Source organism: Macaca mulatta, chromosome X (assembly GCF_049350105.2).
Source record: "Macaca mulatta isolate MMU2019108-1 chromosome X, T2T-MMU8v2.0, whole genome shotgun sequence".
Lineage (NCBI taxonomy): Eukaryota > Metazoa > Chordata > Mammalia > Primates > Cercopithecidae > Macaca > Macaca mulatta.
Window position 1 is genome coordinate 47,711,639 of NC_133426.1, and position 19,102 is coordinate 47,730,740.

General features: G+C 40.5%; 1 protein-coding gene and 1 long non-coding RNA gene across 8 annotated transcripts in view; one reads left to right on the top strand and one right to left on the bottom strand.

Moving 5' to 3' along the window:
• The window catches only part of LOC144338585 (uncharacterized), a 30,713-nt gene extending 28,888 nt beyond the window's left edge, over positions 1-1,825 (top strand). For 3 of the 7 annotated variants that reach the window (XM_077988624.1, XM_077988622.1, XM_077988621.1), the window contains one exon: positions 181-1,825. In XM_077988624.1, coding sequence (XP_077844750.1) covers positions 181-378 — 198 coding nt within the window. In that variant the 3' untranslated portion in view covers positions 379-1,825. The remainder of the gene's footprint in view (positions 1-180) is intronic. The other 4 variants (XR_013412826.1, XR_013412827.1, XM_077988625.1 and 1 more) reach the window with 4 other exon arrangements.
• Positions 1,826-7,712: 5,887 nt separating this feature from the next.
• LOC144338589 (uncharacterized) overlaps positions 7,713-19,102 on the bottom strand; it is a 117,262-nt gene continuing 105,872 nt past the window's right edge. Inside the window, exon 2 of the long non-coding RNA XR_013412831.1 lies at positions 7,713-12,191. This is a non-coding gene — a long non-coding RNA (uncharacterized LOC144338589). The remainder of the gene's footprint in view (positions 12,192-19,102) is intronic.

Below are 19,102 nucleotides of genomic sequence, written 5' to 3' on the forward strand. Positions count from 1 at the left end.
CCTCCTGCAAGGGGGGTTATTTATTTACACAAGTTATTTGGAATTTTCCAAAGGATTTGTCTCCTCTCTCCTGTTTATTAATTTATTCAATCTTGTGTTTACAACAGCATGGACTCACGGACATTTATTTTACTCTGTGGCTTATAAGCCAGTACTACCATTGTTTATTTTGTTCCTCAGATTCCAGCTTTGGCCATGGGGAACTCCTTCATGCTGGCTCCTGCATCCTTCGGACATGCCCTGTCCTTCTGTGAGCACGGTCTTACTTTCTGGCCCCACAAGATATTCCAGGCTTATCTTGTAATTTCCCTGCTCCAGTCCTGGACTCAGCCACTTCTCCAAGAAGCTCTGATTCTTTTTCTTAGAGAATGGTATTGAGAAACCAAGATCTGGGGACTAAGTGTTCAACTTGTGTTCCACTGTTACTTTAATGTATCCCTGGAATCCAATCAAGAGATAGAAACCACATAGTAGTTTAAATACAGAATGTTTAATGTAACTATTAACTATAACAGGAGATTGGAGAAATGGGGGATTGACTAATAAGAAGTAAGAAGAACCCTCACCCCTCCCAAAACAAAGGAGGAATAGCAGATTTAGGGGGTAGCCATTGTCCCCAGCGCCTAAGAAAGAGGCCACTCTCCATCTCTCCACCCCCTCTCAGAACCAGATCTCACTGGAAAGGGCACCACTGTGACCTACTGGGTGGCAGAGAAGATTGCTGGGGTGCTTTGTTAGTGTGGCTCGATGGAAATCTGCCCTCCGTGATGCAGAAGGAAGCTGTCCATGGGCAGGAGTCATGATTTGGAACTCACAGCAAAGCCACTCAAGGGCTGCCGGGAGAAGCTGTTCATAGGGATGTGATACATGCTGCTGGCCACCTAGAGATGCATTGCGTAAGCCGCAGGTGCTGCAGGAGCCTGATGAGGGGAGCTCGTGAGAACCAGGAAGAGAAATCTCTTCCTCTTCCAAAGTCTTTCTAGTGCCCTCTGCTGATAATTGAAACATTTAGGTGAATTCTTCTGTTTCCCATGTTCTTCAGCGTCACTATGCTATTCGTTTTTAATACATGTATGTTCATTTGTTAGTTTGTATGCCATTTAGAGTTTCCCCCACATCATAGTGTATTTTGAATTTGATTTTTTTTAGGGTATTTGAAACAGTATGGTTCCAAGAGACAAAACTGCACAAAAGGTCTCTTCAAAGAAGTGCCACTTATCTCATCCCTACTATCCTGTCCCTTTCCCACCATCCACTTATAAGTAAGTAATCTCTTTAGTTTCTATTATAGTTTATCCCCCTGTATTTCTTTTTCTCAAATGAGCAGGTACATGTATATCTTCTTATATTCCTTCTTTCTGTGAAGGATAGCATACGGTAGATATTCTTTAGAGCTTTGCTTTTTCACTTAAAGATATGTCCTAGAAATTATTCTGTATTAATTCATGATGTTCTTCTTTTTAACAGTTACCTAGTACTCCATTGTGCGTATCTACCTTAGTTTATTCAACTACTCTCCTATGTATAGACCTTTATATTTTGTAATTACGATACTGTAATGAATAACTTTGTGCATTGTATTTTGCTATTGTTGGAGAGGTATCTTCAGGGTATTGTTAAGTATTCTCCAATTCCCCTCCAGAAGGGCTGTACCAGTTTGCATTCCCAACAGAAATATACAAGAGTGACTGTTCCCCCTACAGCTTCACCAACATAATATCTTGTCATACTTTTAATATTCACCAGCCCAAAAGATGAGAAATGAAATCTCAATGTTGTTTTAATGTGCATTTCTCTAATTATAAATGAGTTTGAACTTTAAAAATATGTTTGGTTGAATAATATTCCATTGTGTGTGTGTGTGTGTGTGTGTGTGGGTGTATATATATATATATATTATATATATATAACATTTTCTTGATCCATTTGTCTATTAATGGACAGGTAGGTTGTTTCCATATCATGGCTATTGTGAAAAATGCTACAATGAACATGGGAGTGCAGATATTTTCACTAGGTGGTGAAATATTATTCAGTCATATAAAAGGAGGAGGTCCTGCCATTTGCCACTACATAGATGGACATGCGGAACATTATGCTAAGTGAAATAAGTTAGATACAGAAAGAAATATTGCATGATTTCACTTATGTATGGAATCTAATGAACAAAACTTAAAATATCCAGATATAGAGAATAAAACAGTGGTTACCAGGTGTATTAGTCTGTTCTCACACTGCTGTGAAGAAATGCCTGACTCTGGATGATTTATAAAGGAAAGAGGTTTAATAGACTCACAGTTCCACATTGTTGGGGAGGCCTCAGGAAACTTACAATTGTGGCAGAAGGCAAAGAGATGCAGGCACATTCTTCAAGGGAGGCAGGACAGAGTGAGTGCAAGCAGGGGAAATGCCAGACGCTTATAAGACCATCAGGTCTCATGAGAACTCACTCACTATCATGAGAATAGCATGGGGGAAACCACCCCTATGATCCACTTACCTCCACCTGGTCCCACCCTTGACACATGGGGATTATGGGGATTACAACTGGAGATGAGATTTGGGTGGCGGCATGAAGCCTAACCATACCACCAGGGATGGGGTTGAGTGGGGAGGAAATGGGGAGATGTAGCTCAAAGGACACAAAGTAGCAGATATGTGGGATGAACAAGTCTAGAGATCTAATGTACAACATGAGGACTACAGGCAATAAAATTGTGCTGTAATAGGGATTTTTGTTAAATAAGTAGATTTGAGTTGCTATTGTCACAAAAAAGTAACTATGTGAGATGATAGATATGTTAATTTGCTTCACTACAGTAACCATTTTACTATTTATATGTATCTCATAACATCATGTTGTAAACCTCAAATATACACAATAAAATTTATTTTAACAATAAAAAGTATGTTTGGTGACCATCATATATCTTTTTTTGTGAATTGCCTGTTCATGTCTTCTTCCCACTTGTCTGTAAGGATTTTAGGCCCTTGTCTCTCAATTTTTAACCGTCCTTTATATCAGGGGTTAGCAAATGAGGGACCATAGGCTAAATCTGGCTCATCACCAGTTTTTATTTATTTATTTATTTATTTATTTATTTATTTTTTAATTTTTGAGACAAAGTTTCGCTCTTGTCGCCCAGGCTGGAGTCCAGTGGCGTGATCTCGGCTCACTGCAACCTCTGCCTTCCGAGTTCAAGCAATTCTCCTGCCTCAGCCTCCTGAGTAGCTGGGACTCCAGGCGCCTGCCACCACACCCGGCTAATTTTTTGTATTTTTAGTAGAGATGGGGTTTCACTGTGTTAACCAGGATGGTCTCGATCTCCTGACCTCATGATCCGCCCGCCTCAGCCTCCCAAAGTGCTGGGATTACAAGCGTGAGCCACCACGCCTGGCCCACCCGCCAGTTTTTATAAATAAAATTTTATTGTTGCACACACACACTCATTTGTTTGCATATTGTCTATACTGTTTTTACATTATAATGGCAGAGTTGATTGGGTATGACAGAGATAATATGATTCACAAAACCAGAAAAATTTACTATCAGGCCCTGTCTTAGTCTGTTTGGGCTGCTATAACAGAATACTCCAGACTGGGTAATGTATAAACAACAGAAATTTATTTTTCACAGTTCTAGAGGCCGGAAGTCTAAGATCAAGGTGAAGGCCCAGTCTCTGCTTCCAAGATGGTGACTTGTTGCTGCATCCCCCAGATGCAGTGGGGAAGGTAGAAGGGCAGAAAAGGGCCTAAGCTACTCCCCTCCAGCCCTTTTATAAGTCATGAACCCATTACTTTAATCACTTACCAAAAGACCCCACCTCTTAATACCACCACAATGGAGATTAAGTTTCAACACATACATTTTGGGGAACATTTAGACCATTACAGAAGGCCCTTTACAGGAAAAGTTTGTTGACCCCTGCTTTATATGTTAGAGATTAGCCCTTGTCTATAGTATATATTTCAAGTATTTTCTCCCAGTTTGTCAGTTGTTTTTTGACTTTGTTTATATTTTTCCGTGCACATTAAACAATTTTTAATGTAGTCAAATGTATTCATCTTTGATTGCCTGTGGATTTTGAGTCATAGTTAGATACTTCCTCATGATGACTTGAAAGCCATGGTTTCATTCACTTGAAAGCCATGGTTTCATTCTGTTTGGGATGTTGATTTAGAATTTCCTTCTGCTTAATGATTGTTGGGAAGAACTTTCCTTAGTTATGTGTGAAATTTCATTTCCTGGTTGTCTGCAACAGCTCTCTGCGGACTGGATTTTTCTCTTGCCTTTTTTTTTTTTTTTGAGACAGAGTCTCGCTCTGTTGCCCAGGCTGGAGTGCAGTGGCGCAATCTCAGCTCACTGCAACCTCTGCCTCCTTTTTTATATATATAAACCCAGCCTTCTCTTGCCTCCTTTTATGGCATTGGGTATTTAACAATAGGCCTAATTTAATGGTATGAAAAAAGTAGGTATAAAGGACAATTTGGGACAATTGCAAAATTTCATTATGGAGTATGGATTTGGTAATAGTGTTGTATCAATGTTAAATTTTCTGCTTTCGATAATTTTACTGCGTTTGTCTTAAGAGAATATTCTTGTTATTAGGAGATACACACTCAAATATTTATGAATAAAAGGGAACAATGTTCCCTTTTTCATGGTTCAGAAAAATTATACATATATAAGCAAATGGGGCAAAATGTAAATTATTGGTAAGTTTGGTAAATAATGTATTGTAAGTTTTGTATACTATAATTGTTGCTTTTCCATAAACTTGAAATTAATGTACAAATTATATCTCCCTAGACGGGTAGTGAGGTTGGAATTTAGTTTTTAGAGCAATGGACACTTCTGTGCTCCATGAAGCACATATAAATGTTATATTAACACATAATAGGAAAAATGCAAGCTTCATGGGGAAAGAGGATGTGTACTTAATACAGATGTTTCTCCATTTATGATGGGGGTTAGATCCCTATAAACCCATCATAAGTTGAAAATATCACTAGTTGAAAATGCATTTAACCTACTGAACATTGTAGCTTAGCTTAACCTCCCTTACATGTGCTCAGAACACTTACATCAACCTGCAGTTGGGCAAAATCATCTAACATAAAGCCTATTTTATAATAAAGTGTCGAATAGCTCATGTAATTCATTGAATGCTGTACTAAAAGTGAAAAACAGAATGGTTGTATAGGTATTCAAAGTATGGTTTCTATTGAATGCATATCACTTTTGCACTATTGTAAAGTTAAAAAAAAAAATCATAAATTGAACCATTGTAAGCCGGGGACCATCTGTACTGAATTTGGTAATGAACTAGATTTTTTTTTTTTTTTTTTTTTTTTTTGAGACAGAATCTGGCTCTGTCACCCAGGTTGGAGTGCAGTGGCATGATCTCGGCTCACTGCAACCTCTGCCTCCTGGATTCAAGCAATTCTTCTGCCTCAGTCTCCCGAGTAGCTGGGACTACAGGCATGTGCCACCATGCCTGGCTAATTTTTGTATTTTTAGTAGAGATGGGGTTTTACCATGTTGGCCAGGCTGGTCTTGAACTTCTGACCTCAAGTGATCCCCCCGCCTCAACCTCCCAAAGTGTTGGGATTACAGGCGTGAGCCATCGCACCTGGTCAAAACAAGATTTATAAAGATAATTTTTTCAGTAACTTGTGGCTTCAAGCTCGTATACACAATTGTTTTTACAGGTTGATGACTCTTCATTTCTACATTTATGTGTTGCTTATTGAATCTGAGACAGGAGACATTAGATACATTTTTTTTTAACTGAGGAGTGTAATTTTTGCACAAAACGTTGTTACTATTTTTGCTTTAAACAATTATTTTAAAAGGATTTAAGCATGATAAAGATGTCTTTTATGTTTACCCACTGCTATGGAATGAACTGTGTCCCCCTAAAAGTCATGTTGAAGCCCTAACCTCAAGTATGTTGGTACTTGGAGATGGGGCCTTTGGGAGGTTATTAGGTCAAGAGGGTAGAGCTCTCATGTTGAAATTAACACCCTTATAAGAAGAGAGGTCCTCTTCCTCTCCTCCTCTCCTCCTTCTCCACCACAAATACAGCAAGAAGGCAGCCATCAGAGTCCTCACCAGACACTGAATCTGCTGGTGCCTTCATCTTGGACTTCCCAGCCTCCAGAAATTGGGAATCAAATGTTTGTTTTTTAATCCACCCAGTCTATGGTATTTTGTTATAGCAGCCCAAGTGAAGACACCGGCCTATTTAACATATCCATTTAACATTTTCCTTCTGCCTTCTGATTTCACTTAATATTTCTTGTAATGCTGGTCATCTTAATTTATGACAGATATTTTTATGGGGCATAGAATTCTAGGTTGAGAGTTTTAATACTTTCAAGATGTCCTTTGGCTTGCTTTATTTCTGATAAATAGCCTATTGTTTTTCTTATCTATGTTTCTCTGTAGATAGTGTATCTTTTTGCTTTGATTTCCTTAAATATTTCCTATTTTCTTCTTTTTTTTTTTTTTGTTTTTTTTTTTTTGAGACGGAGTCTCGCTGTGTCACCCAGGCTGGAGTGCAGTGGCGCGATCTCGGCTCACTGCAAGCTCCCCCTCCCGGGTTTACGCCATTCTCCTGCCTCAGCCTCCAAGTAGCTGGGACTACAGGCGCCCGCCACCACGCCCGGCTAGTTTTTTTTTTTTTGTATTTTTAGTAGAGACGGGGTTTCACCATGTTAGCCAGGATGGTCTCGATCTCCTGACTTCGTGATCTACCCGCCTCGGCCTCCCAAAGTACTGGGATTACAGGCTTGAGCCACCGCGCCCGGCCATATTTCCTATTTTCAATCATTTGTTTCTACCCTTTAATTATGGTCGGCCTTGGTGTAGTTTTCTTTAGGGGCCTATCATCCTCTTGGAATGAATAGATCTCTACCTCTGTATCTTTTAAAGATATAATTGGCATATAATAAACTTCGCATATGTAAAGTACGTTTGATATATTTTTTCATATGTATATATCTGTGGAACCATGATAACAGTAAAAATAAGAGCATATCCATCAACCCAAAAAGTTTTCTCATATGCCTTTGAGATTCTTCCTATCTCCCCATATTTAGGCAACCACTGCCCTGCTTTCTGTCACCATGGATTAGTTTGCATTTTCTAGATGTGTGTATAAAGGGAGTTATGCAATATGTAGTCTTTTGAGTCTGACTTCTTTCACTTAACATAATTATTTTAAAATTCATCAAACTTGTGTACATCAAGAAGTCATTCCTTTATTGCTGGGTAGTATTCCATCTTATGGATATACCAGAATTTGTTTATCCATTTACCTGTTGATGGGCATTTGGGTTGTTTCCAGTTTTTGCGGTTCTAAATAAAACTATGAACATTTGCATACATGCTTTTGTATGCATACGTATTTCCTTTCCTCTTGGGTAAATACTTAGGAGTGGAATGGCTCAGTGATGTGGTAGGAGTATGTTAAACCTTTAAAGAAATTGCCAAACTGTTTTCCAAAGTTGTACTATTTTACATTCCCACCAGCAGTGTAGGAGATTTCCACCTCCTCTGCATCCTTGCCAAAACTCAGTGTGGTTGGTCTTTGTAATTTTAGCCATTCAAACAGGTATAGTGTTATCTCATTGTGGTTTTAATTTGCATTTTCCTAGTGACTAATGATAGTGAGCACCTTTTCATGTACTTATTTGCCTTCTATATATTTTCTTTGGTGAAACGTGTGTTCAAATATTTTCTCTATATTTTAATTTGGCCTCATTTCCTATGAATTGGTGGCTCTATTCCCAGCTTATTTTACCATATATAGGTATAGCTAGCTACCTTACTCCCTCCACCAAAGTTAGGAGAACATTATGACTTTAACCAAATAACTTTTCATGCTTCACTCTGACCTCCTTGAGACTACTCTACAGAACTCAGACTTAGAATTTTTTGTAGATGGGTCATATCTAAGACTGAACGAGGATAATTTCAAGCTGAATATGCTGTAATCACTCCCTAAGATCCTATTAAATTCAATCCCCTTCCTGAAGTCAAGTCAGCAAAAGGAAGTTAACTTACAGGCTGGACTTCAGCCTGGAAGTGAGCAAGGAATAAAAGAGCTAACACATACACAGATGGCAGGCATACGTGTGGTGTGGTTTATGATTGCCACATGATATGGCAACAACAGGATTTCCTAACTGCTGCTGGTACTCTCATTAAGCATAGTGAACAAATTTGAGCATTTCTAGATGTCTTTCTCCTCCCCATGGAATTCATTTCACCTGAATTCAGTTAGTTCACCAAATTAAAGATTACTTGGTAACTCCAGATTACTTCTACGAAATCTTCAGCAAATTGCAGTCACAAATAAGTAACAGATTCAGAAAAAAAGATTGGGAAAAAAGATTGGGAGAGAACTGGATGTGCTCTTTATGGAGACAGCAAGACAGTTGCTTGATTTCTCCAGAAATTATCCATTCTCTGGGATGGGCGTTGGTAAAAATTTGCACACTGTGGCCCATCATAGTCAAGAAAATGTAAAACTATTCTGGGACAACATTGGTGGGGACATTTTAATCAGGTAGTAGACGAGGTCTCCAATGAATATTCCACCTGCCAGACTCACAACCCTGGAAAAACTATAAAAATGGGACATAGGAACTACAGTCTTGAGGACTTTTTGAGCATTGACAAATGGACTTTATATAACTTCTACTGATAAAGGCAGGCAAGGTAAGGTCCCTGCCAAAAACCTCACCTTTGAGCTGAAAAGCCTGAAACCCATGGCCTAAAGTGAAAACTTCTATCCCTGTTACACTCTCTCCTAGTTGGTTCTTTTTGAATAATGCCTTTTTACCAATCAAATGTTACTTTTTCCAAGATTACCCATGGCCCGCCCCACTCCCCCAGTCCTGTACCTATAAAGACACCAGACTCAGTTGGTAGAAGAGAGAGAGGCAACTTGACTTCAGAGAGAGGCAACCTGATGTCAGAGGAATGGCTGGACTTCGGAGAAGAACTGGCCAGAGACAGCCAGACTATGTCTGTCTCGTCCCCTTTTCAGCTCCCACTGAGAGCCACTTTCATCACTCAATACAATTCTCTGATTCACTGTCCTTCAATTTGTCCATGTGACCTCATTCTTCTTGGGCACTGGACAAGATCTTGGGACTCACTGAGTGCAGGTACCCAAAAAAGGCTGTCACAATGGTCCTTTGCTCTTGCTGGCAGAGGGCAGCCACCCCACATGATGAGGCAAAGGTACCACTGAGCTAATAACACACTGCTGTCCATGGATGATGGGGCTAAGACAGCATTATAATATGCCCTCTGGGGCTTGAAGGGTTGCAGGCACCCCCACCTGGGTGCTGCCACGGGGCCCACATGGAGCTTGCTCCTGCTGGTGCCCAAAGCAGCTGGCCAGATCCCACACTCACTCACTAGCATTCTCCCTCTCATAAGGGGTTGAGTATGGTGGGCTGAGTAAGTGGGGCACCCCCATCACAAGTTCAGTGAAGGGGTCGAGAGAATTCCTGCATCACTACATCATGTGGATCTGAATATACATTTACTGTTTTTTGCCTTTTCTTTGGTTGGCCAAAAGCTTCCCCTGGTTGAAAAGCAGTGGCTCTGTGGCTAAAAACAGTAGGTTTTGTCTTTCCTACTTGGGAATTCCCTACTTACTTCTCTTACTGGCCGAGGTACTAAATTTATGGATACCATAATTAAGGAACTTTGTAAGGTGTTGCCTATTAGCCAAAAATTACACTTTCCCTACCATCCTTAATCCTCAGAAAAAACTGAAAGAGGTACTTTAAAATTAAAATTTGGTAAACTCTCTGAAGACTTATAATTACCTTGGCCTAAGTTTCTCCAGTTGGCCCAATTGGCCATCTGGTGTTCTTCTGGCAAATGTAGATTGTTGTCTTATGAACTTGTTACAGGAGGACCAATTAAATTGGACATTACATCCCTTATTTTAGACTCTACTTTGTTGCAAGCAGATATAGCTCAATACTATAAAGGACTAATGGGATATACTCAGATTTATCATCAACAGGTTCAAATTGCCTTTTCAAAGGAGCCACCTTCTGAGCCTCTGCATGACTTACAACTAGAAGACTTACTCTAATGGAAGAGACACGAATGAAAAACTGCTCTGGAGCTCCACTGGAAGGGCCTCTACCAGGTCCTCCTTACCACAGCTAAGTTATAAGGAATAGATAATTGGGTCCATGTCTCCTAGATAAAGAGACATTGACCTTTGATGGACTGGACTTCCACTTTAACTGGAAACTGAGAGATCCCTGAAACACGTCTGAGGCAGACAATGGCATGAAGGACTCATTTTTCCCCAAGAATATAGGAACAAGCAGATGACCTTGAATAGTGCACAGCTTCTGCTCAAGATGATGGAACAAAATATCTTTTTGATCTTTATTATTTTCCTTTTCTTCCTAGCCTTGTTTCTTATCCTTTACCTTTTAATTTCTGAATTTGTGCATCCCTGTAGAATTACAGTAGTTCTCCCTAACCCATGAGAGATGCATTTCAAGATCCCAAGTGGATGCCTGAAACCACAGATAGTACCAAACCCTGTATATACTATGTTCTTCCCTATACATACATATCTATGACAAAGTTTAATTTATACATTAGGCACAATAAAAGATTAATAGCAACAGTAATAAAGTAGAACAATTATAACAATATACTATAATAAAAGTTATGTGAATGTGGTCTCTCTTTGTCTCTCCCTAAATATCTTATTGTACTGTACTCATCTGTTTTCAGACCACAGTTGATTACGGGTAACTAAAACCATGAAAAATACAATTGCAGATAAAGGGAGACTATTGTATCTCTAAGTGCTGGGCATAAAAATGCCCTTTTCTTTCTTTCTTTTTCTTTTTTTAAGAGAGATAGGGTCTTACTCTGTCACCCAGACTGGAGTGCAGTGGCACAATTATAGCTCACTGCAGCCTCGATTTCTCAGGCTCAAGCAATCCTTCTGCCTCAGCCTCCCAAGTAGCTGGGACTATAGGCACAACATCATGCCCTGCTAATTTTTAACTCTTTTTGTAGAGATGGGTTCTCACTATGTTGCCCAGGCTGGTCTCGAACTCCTGGCCTCAAGCAATCCTCCTGCCTGGGCATCCCAAAGGGCTAGGGTTACAGGCATGAGTCACTGCACCCTCTCCTTATTTCTCTGCCACATTTCATTTCTCTTCTCTCCTTTCCTTAATGCCCAAAGTTCTTGGATTTTTTTTTTAAGATGTATGATTATGAAGCTAATGTCACCTGTGATTTTTGCTTTTGCTCACTTTTTTTTCTGTCAGTTCCATTGTACCTTCACAAATACTACTCGTTCCTGACTTGTTCTTGACCCTGAGAGAAATCTCCCCACCATTATTGCTGTTGTTTGGGGCATGCTCCCCAAACTGGGTCTCTGACAAATCCCCAAGATTAACAAATTATATCCTGAAGAGGTAGAACTTGTTTTTCTGGAAAGGCTGAAGCAGGTGGATGTTGTTGGTCTGGCCTCAACACTATCTTCACCCAGGCAAACCACAATGATAAAAGTATGAGTGTTTTTTAGATGCTGTAGAGACCCCAAGTGATTCATATTTTGTTTTGAGGTCTAAGGATTACTGATTTTTGCCAGCAAATTGGACAGGGTCATGCTGTCTTTCCCATATCTTTCCTCTTTCTGACTGTACAATTGGACTGAGTTTGAACAGTTTATCACATTTTTAGTTCAGAAGTTAAATCCTAGTTCCCAAGCCACAAGAACAATCCACCCTCTGAAAAAATGCCCATTCTTAGTAGATGGTGAAAGGGACTGTGTGAAGAAGCTGAAAGACTTGGAATCAATCGAAGTGAGATCTCCACACTCAGGGAAATGCTTTATGTTGCATCCATCCCTTAAGAGATTAGTCCTGTGGACTACTGAAGTTCTACACAATGCCTAGTTTTCCATGCTTTCATTTGTGAAGCTACCCAAGCCACTAACCATGTTACCAAAAATACTGACACACTCAAGAATTTCAGGAACTCCGGAAGGCTGGTGTTCATCATCGACTGGCATTATAGATCATCTTGGCACCTACCGGAGGTATACGTACCGCTGTTGAGGATGATTGACATACACAGATTCCAAAAATCTTTCTGATGTCTTTTTGGTGAATCAACACATCTGTGAAGCCAACCAAGACATTTATCAGTTAAGCGACAGAGTTCTGATTCCTGGGACCTATGGGTTGTCATCAGGTAGCTAGGGATGGGACATGTTTCCCTGGATATTCTGAACAGGGACATCGTTTTGAGGATATACTTTTCTCCAAAGGCTCGGGACCTTTTACTATTTTTCCTGATAGGAGTATCTCTAATCAAATGCATTCTATCATGTTTAATTAAGACCACCAGTACTGTCCCATCCAAGCAGATGATCCAAACTACAATTAAGGAACAAAAGATCAAAGAACAAACTGCTCCTCCACTGCTCATTGTGGGAGCCTCCTTTACTTAATTCTTGAATCTTATACATTCCTGTACTTTTGTTTTATCTCTCTATAGATTTGGCCCATGAAGAAAGGAGTTTATTTTGACCAAGAGGAAGAGTTATAAAAGAATGAAAACAAACCTCAGTTTTTCTTGTTTCAACTTTTGCCTCCTTTCCCTTATTTTCTTACTCTCCACTCCACACCCACTTTTTAAAAACTATCTCCTTCCCCCTTGAACCTTAAAAAACTGTGAGGATTTAAAAAACAACTCTCAAAGAACTGTTCTGAAAGTTGCAGGCATGGGATTGCACCAATAATCCTGAGCAAAAGGCATGAAAAACCGGATCAATTTCTCAGTGGTTCCAACCAGAAGTTTTCAGCAGGTACAGATAAAAAAAATTGTAACTGGGACCAGACTGCAGTCATATACCTCTCTGTTCTTGCCTAACATAAACTAATTCTGCTTCAGTACAGGAGGCTTCTTGTTCTTAAGTTTTTCACCGATGCACATCAGTTGAATAAAGTATTAAACACTATTTGAGTGACATTATATTTTTCCTCTTGATAGGGGCATGTTGTGGTAATTAAGGGGTCAATTAATCAAAAGGATATAACAATCTTGAATGTTTAGGGACCTAATAACAAACAGAGCTTCAAAATATGTCAAAACCTGATAGAATTGCAAGGAGAAATACATAAATGTATGATGGCAGTCAAATATTTCAACACTCCTATCTTAATAATCAATAGAATAAGTAGACAGAAAATAAGTACATACAGTCTGAGCTACTTGGAAGGCTGAGGTGGGAGGATCACTTGAGCCCAGGAGATGGAGTCTGCAGTGAGCCGAGATTGCGCCACTGCACTCCAGCCTGGGCGACAGAGACCCTGTCTCAAAATAAATAAATAAATAAATAAATAAATAAATAACTTTAATTCTTTAAAAGCCTGATTTTTTTCTTTAGTTGACAGTATTTTTCAGTTCTAAAATTTTCATTTGGAAATTTTATGATTGCAGAGGCCTCATGAACTAATCACCTTCTAAAGGTCACACCTCTTGATACTGCTACTTTAGGGATTAAGTTCCAACCTACGAATGTTGGGAGACACATTCAGACCATAGCAGGCCCTCTCCATTTTCTCCTGAACATGCATGCAGATTTGTTCATGTACAGTCTTCCAGACCACTTGGGATAAGTAGGATCTTATCAAGGCCTTTTTTGTCTGTCTCATTCCCTGGATCTCCCTGTTAAATTTATTACTGAACTGTTGATTTATTACTTACCCCAGTCAGTATCAAGACCTCAGAATGTCTCTGATATTGACCTTTCCTGGTTATTAGCCACTGAGATCACTGTTGTTTTATTGTTTGTTTATTTTTGTTTTGAGACGGAGTCTTGCTCTGTCGCCCAGGCTGGAGTGCAATGGTGCGATCTCAGCTCACTGCAACCTCAGTCTCCTGGGTTCAAGCAATTCTCGTGCCTCAGCCTCCCGAGTAGCTGGGATTACAGGCATGCTCCTCCACGCCTGGCTAATTTTTGTATTTTTAGTAAAGACAGGGTTTTACCATGTTGGCCAGGCTGCTCTTGAACTCCAGACCTCAAGTGATCCATTCCACTGGCCTTCCAAAGCACTGGGATTACAGCCCAGCCTTTCTTCTTTCTTAATATAGGCATTTATTGCTATGGACTTCCCTGTTAGCATTGATTTTGCTGCATCCCATAGGCTTTGGTATGTTGTATGTACATTTTCATTTGTCTCAAGATACTTTTCAATTTCACTTTTGATTTCTTTTTTCTTTTTTTTTTTTTTTGAGTTGGAGTCTCACTCCGTTGCCCAGGCTGGAGTGCAATGACACGATATCAACTCACTGCAACCTCCACCTCCCAGGTTCAAGTGATTCTCCTGCCTCAGCCTCCAAAGTAGCTGGAATTACAGGCATGCGACACCATGCCCGGCTAATTTTTGTATTTTTAGTAAAGACAGGGTTTTACCATGTTGGCCAGGATGGTCTGTAACTCCTGACCTCAGGTGATCCACCCGCCTTGGCCTCCCAAAGTGCTGGGATTACAGGTGTGAGCCACCATGCCCGGCCTGCTTTTGATTTCTTTTTTGACCAATTGGTTATTCAGTAGGATGTAATTTAATACCTCATAGGTATGTTACCTAAGAAAAAGTCCAACATCATCCCTGCTTTCGATGCAGAGGGGAAATTCCTTTCTAATGACTTTAAGAAGAACAACGGACGGTCCTTGAGTTCTTATAAGGAACGTGCTGTTTTCAGTTGACTCATCAAAAGGAGAACTAGCATGACATTGTTTTCTCCTTGCATACATCCATTCTCTGAGCTTTATTAACCAGACATTTGCATTGACAAGAACTAAAATAAGTTCAGGTTCTTTTGAATAATCTAGTTGTTGACATAACCAACAGTCAGATTGATTATAGTAGCCAGAATTTGGAAGACTGGTACAAAGGAGTGCCAGATCTGTGCTCGATCTGTTGGAAAAGCAGTAAGGGTTAATAAGAGTCAGACACAGTTTGAAGAAAAGGTCCATAGTGGAGGATCAGATGGAGAACAGGATAGATTGAGACTGTCTCCAGTCAGCTTTTTAATAGTCAGGCCAGGTGTGGTGGTTCATGCCTGTAATCCCAGCTTTCGGGAGGTCGAGGTGGGAGGATCACTTGAGCTCAGGAGTTTGAGACCAACCTGGGCAACATAGTGAGATGTCATCTATACTAAAAATTATTATTTTTATAATAATAATTATACTAAAAATTAAAAACAAACAAACAAGCAGAAAACACTTAGCTGAGCGTGGTTGTGTGCACCCGTTGTCCCAGCTACTTGGGAGGCTGAGGCAGGAGGATTGCTTGCGCCTGGAAGGTTGAGGCTGCAGTGAGCTATGATTGTACCACTGCACTCTAGCCTGGGCAATGGAGCCAGACTCTATCTCAAAAAAAAAAAAAAAAAAAAAAAAGGCTGTCAACAGTAGAAGAAAGGCTTTTGTCAACAATGCTAGAAGAGGTTGTGGGATATAAATTTGTTTGTTTGTTTCCTAAAGAAGAGTAACAGGGACACCTAAAAGGGGGAGAAAATAGGTGGAAGTAGAACTTCTTGATCCACGGTCTTTGGAAAAGCTGTCTACTTCAAAGAAGTAGTGTCTGCTTCTGGGGCCTGGGAACTGGCCCTGGAAATCCTTACTTTAAGGTTGCCTGTAGAGGTAATTTTCCAATTGTCTTGGGAGTGCTGATCAGGATCTAGCTTTACATTAGAGATAAACCACTAGATTGGCATGACTTGTATGGACCTAGAGGGATTTTTCTTTATGTTGATGGCAGTCTAGGTAGCCAGTAGTACTTCATGTCAGCCTTCCTAGCCTTCCTAGCGAGGTGACAGTGTGTGCTTTCTTATAAAAACCTTGATGTACACATGATCTCCTGGTTGAAAAACATGGCAAGGCTTATCAGTGGCAGAAGCCATGCCCTTTTTACCTGTTGATGATATGCTCCAAGTAGATTAGCTAGTGCCTATATATAGCTAGACATAGTATCAAACTGTTCACTTAAATCTGCATAGTGTCCATTTAACCCAGGAATGGAAGGTTTAGAGGTGCCAACAGTCAATGGGTGGCTGAATATTATTTCAAAAGAGGTCAATCCAATCCAAGTCTTCTATTTAGAGTGTTCAGAATTTTTTTTTTTTTTTCTGAGACAGTGTTTTGCTCTGTTGCCCAGGCTGGAGTGTAGTGGTGCGATCTCGGCTCACTGCATCCACCGCCTCCCAGGTTTAAGCAATTCTCTGCCTCAGCCTCCTGAGTAGCTGGGATTACAGGAGCCCACTGCCACGCCCGGCTAATTTTTTATTTTTATTTTTATTTTTAATAGAGACGGGGTTTCATCATCTTGGCCAGGCTGATCTTGAACTCCTGACCTCGTGATCTGCCCGCCTTGGCCTCCCAAAGTGCTAGGATTACAGGTGTGAGCCACCGTGCCTGGCCGTATTCAGAATTTTTATAAGGGCCACGAGTAATACTTCTGTTTCTTGACAGATTTTTCCCAAGTCGATTTAATGTCTAGATTTTTATGTTCCACTTGCCCTGAGGATTGGAGATGGTATGGGGCATGAAATTTTAATGAGTACTCCAGAGATTTTGCAAGCAAGAGGTTTATCTCTGATGTAAAATGAGTTTCTTTGTCTGATTCGATCCACAAAGGGATGCCAAAGTGAGGTATAATCTCAGTTATCAATTTCTTCACCAATGTTGTGCCATTAGAATCTCTAATCCATCCATGAAACCTGCAGACTATAGCCAAAGAGCAGGAAAAGCCAAAGCTGGAAGTAAATCTATGAAATGTATCTGGAGTGCTGCAAGGAGAAGCGTGGGCCTTGGAAGACTGCCTGAGGGGTATTGGTTTCCCCCAAAAATGTGGTGAGATTTACAAGTAATGCATTGGGAAATAATTTGGACAGAAATGTTGTAGATCCCAGGACAAAACCAATTATGCTTTAGTTCCTCAGCTATCCCCCATGTGCACATATGTCCCATCTAATAAGACATAAGTACAAGCCAAAAGGTTAAAAGAAAAGGGGCCACAGGAAGTCCATTTGGCCCAATATACCCAATCCATCTGATAATTGCTTGGCGCCCTTTTGTATCCATTTATCTTTTTCATATTTTGGGGCATTTACCTGAAAATCAATAATATCAGTCAGGGATAAAGGCAAATTCATAAATTGGGTGGAAAAATGAAAAGGGGGTCAGTTTTTGGCTGTGTACTTAGCAGCCTTTTCTGCCCTATCATTCCCTAGAGATATAGTATCAGTCTCCTTAGTGTGGGCTGGACAATGAACAATAGCAATTTTAGTATGAAGGTGAACAGTCTGTGATAAGGCAGCAATTATATGTCCATTAGCAATAGGAGTACCAGCAGAGGTTCAGAATCCACGGGATTTCCAGATTGTGCCAACAGCATGGCAGACTCCAAAAGCATATCGGAGTCAGTGTAAATAGTGGCAGTTTTTCCTTTTGCCAATGTGCAAGCTCTAGTAAGAGCTATAAGTTCAGCAGCCTGGGCTTACTTTATCGTCAGCAAAGAGTATGCCTCAAGCGTTTCATGTGGGGAAACTATGGCATAGCCAGTTATTATGTTTCCCTTAAAATTAAATTTGCAAGAGCCATTACAAAATAGCAGCAAGGCTAGGTTGTCTAAAGGAGAGTCTGAGCGATCCCCTCATGGCTTTGAACCCATTTCTATAGCTGCTAGGCAATCAGGTGGAATGGAATGAGGCTCTTCATCATCAGGGAGGGGTCGGAGTGTAGCAGGATTTAGTGTCACAAAGGTGTAAGATGATGGAGGGATTGGTTCACAGGGCTTGCTCCTAGGTGGTCTGTCCATGTGTAGAGAGGTGCTGCATCTTAAGAACTTGGAAGACAGCGGACACAGCATGGGAAACATCGAGGCAGATGGGGGAGCCTAATGTATGGGTGCTGACTTTAGTAATTAGGGTGGCAGCTGCTGCTACTGCATGCAGGCATGGGGGCGTGCCTGCTGCCATGGGATCCCATTGGCATGAGAAATATGCTACAGGTTGTATCTGAGAGGCAAAGGGTTGCCCTAGAATACCTGCAGCAATCCCACTATTTTCATGACAATAGAGGTGAAAAGGTTTATCAAAATTACATAAGCCAAGAGCAGGGGATAGGACAATGCTAATTTTGAGGCTTCAAAAGAAGTTAATGCCTCTGAAGGCCAGAGAATGGCCTCTGGAAGGAGGGCATATAGTGGGTTGGCAATAGCCTCAAAATTAGGACTCCATGGTGGTCAATAGTCAGCTGCCCCTAGAAATTTACATAGCTGCTTTTTCATTTTAGGGAGAGGAATGGATAAAACTGACTCGAGGCATTTCGGGGTGAACTTCTGAGTGCCCTGAGCTATTTCATGTCCTAAGTAAGTAACAGTTGTTTGCACTAACTGAAGTTTAGACCTAGAGGCTTTATGGCCTCAGTCAGCTAGTGCCTTTAGGAGAGTGAGGGAGTGTCTTTAAGGGTATCCTATTTAGTTTGGTTACAAAGCAAAAGGGCAAGGTCATCAATATATTGCACAAGAATGGAGTCTTGGGTGAAGGCTACAGAATCCAAGTAGGCTTTAAGGATTAGAGAGAATTTTGAGAGGGACTCACAATATCGCTGAAGCATGCGAGTCCATGTTAATTGCCTCCCTCTAAATGTAAATACAAAGAGAAACTGAGTCAGGGTGCAACGGAAAGGAAAAGAAAGCTGAGCAGAGGTCAACTACATCACCAGGAATTGAGATAGGGATAGTAGCTGCGCTGTGGATAACAGGGTGGCAGGGAATTACAAATCTTGTACAACTTACAAATCTTGTACAAATAGATTTGATTTCCATTGGAAGCAAATTTTCCTTCTTTCTTTACTAGTAAGATTGGGGTGTTACAGGGTGAAGTGGTGAAAATAAGTACACCTTGCTGCAAAAGGGAGTCCATGATAGGTTCAATTCCTCTCTCTCTGCATCTTGTGAGAAGGGGTACTGAGCTACTGCTGATGGGAAACGTTTTTTCCTTTTTCATGCAATGTGTACC